Source organism: Hibiscus syriacus, unplaced genomic scaffold (assembly GCF_006381635.1).
Source record: "Hibiscus syriacus cultivar Baekdansim isolate YM2019G1 unplaced genomic scaffold, ASM638163v2 tig00110482_pilon, whole genome shotgun sequence".
Classification (NCBI taxonomy): domain Eukaryota; kingdom Viridiplantae; phylum Streptophyta; class Magnoliopsida; order Malvales; family Malvaceae; genus Hibiscus; species Hibiscus syriacus.
Window position 1 is genome coordinate 4,568,512 of NW_024062758.1, and position 5,697 is coordinate 4,574,208.

The 5,697-nt window shown below is 36.9% G+C and overlaps 1 protein-coding gene across 1 annotated transcript; it reads left to right on the plus strand.

The window, feature by feature from the left end:
* The first annotated feature begins 4,104 nt into the window (after positions 1-4,104).
* LOC120128801 (carboxymethylenebutenolidase homolog) lies at positions 4,105-5,461 on the plus strand. Its single transcript, XM_039146432.1, has 3 exons — positions 4,105-4,313; positions 4,412-4,683; positions 4,774-5,461. The coding sequence occupies exons 1-3, from the start codon at positions 4,125-4,127 to the stop codon at positions 5,300-5,302; spliced, it is 990 nt and encodes a 329-aa protein (XP_039002363.1). The 5' UTR covers positions 4,105-4,124; the 3' UTR covers positions 5,303-5,461.
* The last annotated feature ends 236 nt before the right edge of the window (positions 5,462-5,697 follow it).

The window sequence follows — 5,697 nt, forward strand, 5'->3', positions numbered from 1 at the left end:
TAACAGAAAACTAAAGTACAAAAGCCATACGATTAGTACAATGGAGGATATTGGCAGAGGCAATTCCGAATAAAGCTCTAGGGCCAGATGGGATTAATTTGGGGTTTTTCAAAAAAATTTGGACTTATATTAAGGAAGATGTTATGAAGTTTTGCAGGGATTTCTTTGTTGGAAAACAATGAGAGAGAGGTATTAACCACTCTTTTATTACGCTGATTCTGAAGAAAGTGGGTCTAGAGTGCATTGATGATTTTTGTCCCATTAGTTTTGTTGGGGGTCTTTATAAAATCATTTCAAAGACATTAGCTAGAAGACTTAGAGGTTGAATGGAATATTTAATTAGGCCATCATAATTTGCTTTTATCCTGGATAGACAAATTTTAGATTGTTCTTTCATGGCAAATGAGGGATTGAATTTTGAAGGAGGAAAGGGCTAGTCGGTGTTACTTTTAAAGTTGATTTTAGGAAAGCGTATGATTCGGTTGACTGGACTTTGCTTATTAAGGTCATGGAGCTAATGGGGTTTGGTGAAATATGGATTTCATGGATTCGGAAATGTATTTCATCTGCTTCGGTTTCTATTTTAGTAAACGGTTCGCCAACTGAGGATTTCAAAATAGCTAAAGGTCTTCGCCAAGGGTGTTCCCTATCACCCTTGCTGTTTAACTTGATGGGAGAGCTCCTGAGCCGGTTGTTATCAAAAGATGTAAATTTTAGGTTGTTTGTTGGGTTTACTATAGGGAAACGAGGTTAGGATTTTAATCTTTCACATTTACAATTTACTGATGACCTTTTAATTTTTTATGGGCCTTCGGTTAATCAATTGAAGAATGTTATGAGGGTATTGCTGATTTTTGCATTATTATCGGGTCTCGAGATAAATTTAGTCAAGAGTAAGATTTATGTAATTAATGTGGAGGAGGGTTGATAAAAGAATGGGCATAAAATATTGGTTGTTCGGTTGGTTCTTTTCCATCTGATTATTTGGGAATTCCTCTTGGAACTAGGAGGAATTCTGCAGCTTTGTGGGAACCAGTGGTGAGGAGATTTAAATCAAAACTTTCTGGATGGAAAGTTGCGACTCTTTCGATGGCAACAGTGCTTGTAAAGTTGGTGTTGTGCTCTCTCCCTATTTATTTTTTTATCCATATTTAGAATTCTTGCTTCGGTATTGAAAGTTTTAAACTCTATTATGGCAAGATTTTTGTGGGGAGGATCGGATTAGAGGAGAAAGGTGCATTGGGTACAATAGTCTGTTGTGTGTTTGCCTAAGGGTTGTGGAGGGCTGGGGATCCCTAATCTACAGTTGGTGAACAGAGCTTTATTAGGCAAATGGATCTGTAAATTTTCTTCTGAAAATGATACAGACTGGAAAAAGTTGATATGTTGTATATATAATATGGACTTTAATGATATTTTTGTGAAGGAGGTTACATCCAACGTTTCTTGGTTATGGAAAAATGTTGCACAAAGTTGGATGAAAAAGGATGTATTGGGCGAGGTTGTTCGGAATAAGATGGTTTTGAATGTTGGGAATGGGAAATCATTTTCATTTTGGCATGATGTTTGGATTAAGAGGGTGGCTTTAAAGGTTAGGTTTCCAAGACTATTTGTCCTCTCAGTTAAAAAAGAGGGGAATTTTTTTGATTTTGGTTATTTTAGCTTGGCAAAGTGGATTTGGGACTTCAAATGGAGGAGGAATTTAGCAGATTGGGAAGTTAGTGTGTGGATTGATTTTATGACTTTATTGGATACTGTCAATATTGAACAGAATCGCGTGGATGGATTATTATGGAAAGGTTGTGGGGATGAGGTATATTCGGAGAGGTTTTGTTTGAAGGGATGGTTTGAAGTCCTTGGGGTTGAACAACATTAAAGTCGGATGGTTTGGTGTGGCCTTGTTCCTCCGAGGGTGGAATCTTTCATTTGGCAGGTGATGTCAAATAGGATGGTTGTAAAGTGTGAGTTGGTGAAGAGGAAGATTTCGGGTATAGTGGATATTTCTTGCCCATTATGTGGGTTGTTTCCTGAATCGATTTCGTATTTATTTTTTACTTGTAATGTTTCCTGGTTGTTGTGGTATAGATTTTTAAGATTTTGGAATGTTCACTCTTCTTTGTATTATGGCCCTGATGTTTTTCTGCAAGCTTGGTGGGGGTTGATTAGGAATTTCGAAATCTGTAAGGTTATTCATGGTGCAGTTTTGTCATCTAACTGGAAGTATAAGAACAGACTGGTATTTGAGGGTGGGCATTTGGATCAAATTAACCTGTTTTTCCTTGCTAGATATAGACTAGTGGCATGGTTCACTGCTAAACATAATGGTTTTCAGGGTTGTTTGACTGCCTTATAGGGGATCCGTCTGTGGCGGATTCTTGGAGTAAACAGGATAGTAAGATGGTTTTAAGACCTATATGGGTTCCTCCTCCTGAAGGCTTTTTCAAATTAAATGTTGATGGTGCTGTCACGAATGATTGGATGAAAGGAGGTATTGGTGGGATGATTAAAGATGTAGAGGGTACTTTGTTGGCTTCATTCTCTGAGGCAATTGGGTTAGGAACTCCTACAGTAGCTGAAATGTTGGCCATTAAAAGGGGTTTGGATATTTTCTTTGGTTCTCAATGTAGTTACAAAGGAAGACTTATAGTTGAGTGTGATTGCCTAGTTGTGGTTAATTGGATTAAAAATTTGGGTGGTTGATCGAAACAGTTGTGTTCTCTGTTGAATCAAATCTTAGAGATTTTCAATGATAAACACATTTCCATAACGGCTAATAGGGAGGCGGATAAGTTAGCAAAAGATGGCATTGTATGAATGGGGTTGTGTGTAGGAATTATGTGTTAGAGTTGGGGGTTTTGATTTGTTTTGGTTTATATTGGATGTTATGTTCTAATGAATTCTAAGTTGTAATGTTCGATGTTGTAATAAAATTATGAGACACTCTTTTCCTCCTTCCAATGCTCGACGAACTTTCATAGTTCGTTGAGTATGAAGGGTTTTTTTAATGAGGTCTCCCTTTTCTATCAAAAAAAAAATATAGGTAATGACAATTTGGTCACCCAACAGCTAGAAAAGTATTTGTAGCAGAAAGTGGGGAACTAGAATGAATTTCCAAACCATATGCCGCAATGAGCAACCAAAAAGGAAAAGGGAAAACTAAAAAAAAAGTATACGAACTCTAAAAATTTATTCTACACGTAAACTCAAAAAAGAAGACAAATTTCAGGCTTGCCAAATGGAGGTTGATTAGGAGGTACTGAAAGAGATTAATAGATAATGCTTGATGTTTTGGCCTAATATTCCAAGTATGAAAGATAGAAAGCGAGGCAGCAGGAAATTTTTTAGATAAAAAATGAATGGATTATCATCATTCATAAATGAAAAAGCAGCTAATTCGAGAGATTACAGGGATTATACGGCTCTCATTTGATTCAAACATTCCAGGAAGGGAAGGAAACGTTAAGAGTGTAAATACCCGTCTTCCTCTCCATTCACCTCTTCGAGAAACACCTACTCCTTCCTAAAAGGATAACTACTTACTCATTTTGGGTATCAATAGGATTTATGTTATCAACAATTGAAAATCCAGTAATAATTATCCTTTAATTCCTTTGGGTATCATTTAATCATCCTTTCGATGATACATGATAAATTTGAGGATGAAGTTTATTTTCATTTATTAAAATTAGGATCAAATTGATACAATATATAAGTAACAGTGACCAAATGTATAATTATATCAAATATTTTAATCGTCACATCAATTTTTCCATTAAATATTGACGGTTAATGGCTTAATTGAATGCTTTTAAATAGTTGAGTGACCTTATTGATAAAATTTCAAGAATAATGATCAAAATAAAAAAAGACAATAATTAGATAATCACTAATATAGTTTACCCTTTGTTTTAAATAAATTTAATGATACTCATCACATGATGAACTTAACAAATTTTCGAGAGATTTAAATAAAAAAGTAACCCACAAAATTGAAATAAGATAGACAAACAAATATTTCAATCTAGATTATTTATTAAAGTATACAAATATCTTTTATATTGACATTCCAAATACATTTTGTCCACAAATACAAAATATCTTCAATAAATTCATCTCTTCCACAGATGTGTGCAAACGCTGCAACCGCAGTATCCCTTTCATTCACTCTGACACAGTCGGAAACTCAAGATATGGGGCTGGCTTCCACCACCTCCACCTCCTCCCTGCTCTCCGCCACTTTTTGCACCGCCAGAAGAGGCTTTCCTCCGCCGCGCCATGCCCATCATAACCATTTCCGCTTCCTCTCAACTCTTGTACTGTTCATCTAGCCTTTTTCAACTCTCTTATAAGTTATAACTGATCATATAAAATATCTGCAGATTCTGACTTTAAAGTTTCAGTTTGTGTTCAGAAAAAATGCAATTTAAACAGGCAAGTACCGGTAGGAAAGAATAGAGGTGAGAGAGTAAGGTGTAGTGCAGTGGAAGTGGAAGATGAAGCATGTGAATTAGTCAATGGAGTTGAGCTTTCAATTGGTGAAGGAGATGACAATATTCAAGCTTATCTCTTCAAGGCAGTGAAGAACAATAATGGATCAGGTGTGTTGCTTTTATCTGATATCTTTGGGTTTCAAGATTCAGCCACAAGAGATTTTGCATACCAAGTTGCCTGCCATGGTTACAAGTATGATTCCTAACCTTTAAACACAAAAGCTTTTCTTCTGCTTTTATCTTGCTGTGTATTTATTCCTCACATGCTTAAATGAGATTGCAGTGTCCTTGTTCCAGACCTATTTCGTGGTGATCCCTGGGCAAAGAACCGGCCGAAAACAATGTTTGAACAATGGTTGGCTAACCAAGACCCTCGGAGGGTTGCAAATGACATTGCGACCTCGACAAAATGGATGGTCGATGAGTTTACAGCCGCCGGAATTTCAAAGAAACTTGGTATCATCGGTTTCTGTTTCGGAGGCGGGCGAGTGATAGACATTTTAGCTGCAGACCAGGGTGCTTGTTTTAGCACTGCTGTCTCGTTTTATGGCACCAGGATGGATGAGGCAGCGGCATCTAAGATAAAGGTGCCTGTTTTGTTCATTTCAGGAGACGATGACCCGCTCTGTCCGGTTAGTGTTTTGAGTGAGTTTGAGAAGATCATCGGCAAAGGTTCCAGGGTTGTAATCTTCGAAGGAAGAGGTCATGCCTTTGCCCATCGACCCGGATCTCTGGAAGAGGATGAAGACGCAGAGCAGGCGTTTACGTTAATGAGGAATTGGCTACATGATGCCCTTGTCATAAACAGTTGAGCGCATGTGTTTATGGTTATCTTGTAGGTTGTTGAAGGAAGAATTGGTGCATCGTCCTTGTAATACCCTGAACAAGCAATTTGTTCTCGATAATGTATATAAGCTAATGTCCTTTTTCATCTCATTTACATTGCAAGAATTTCCAGAATCCCCTTTTCAGCTTAAGTGAGGGTTATTACATAATTAGGAGTAACCGAAAGGCTGCAGATGTTAAAGTTCAAATCTAAACTTGCTAGACAACAGTTTAAAGGATTGTGAATTCATTGTCAAATGATTGAGAATTTTTGAATATATATTGCCTTGTATTTATCTCAGATTTTAAAAAAATCCAAACTTGCCAGACACCAGTTTTGAAGGATTGCTACATGAATAGATTGTGATAAACTCGGTTTTTT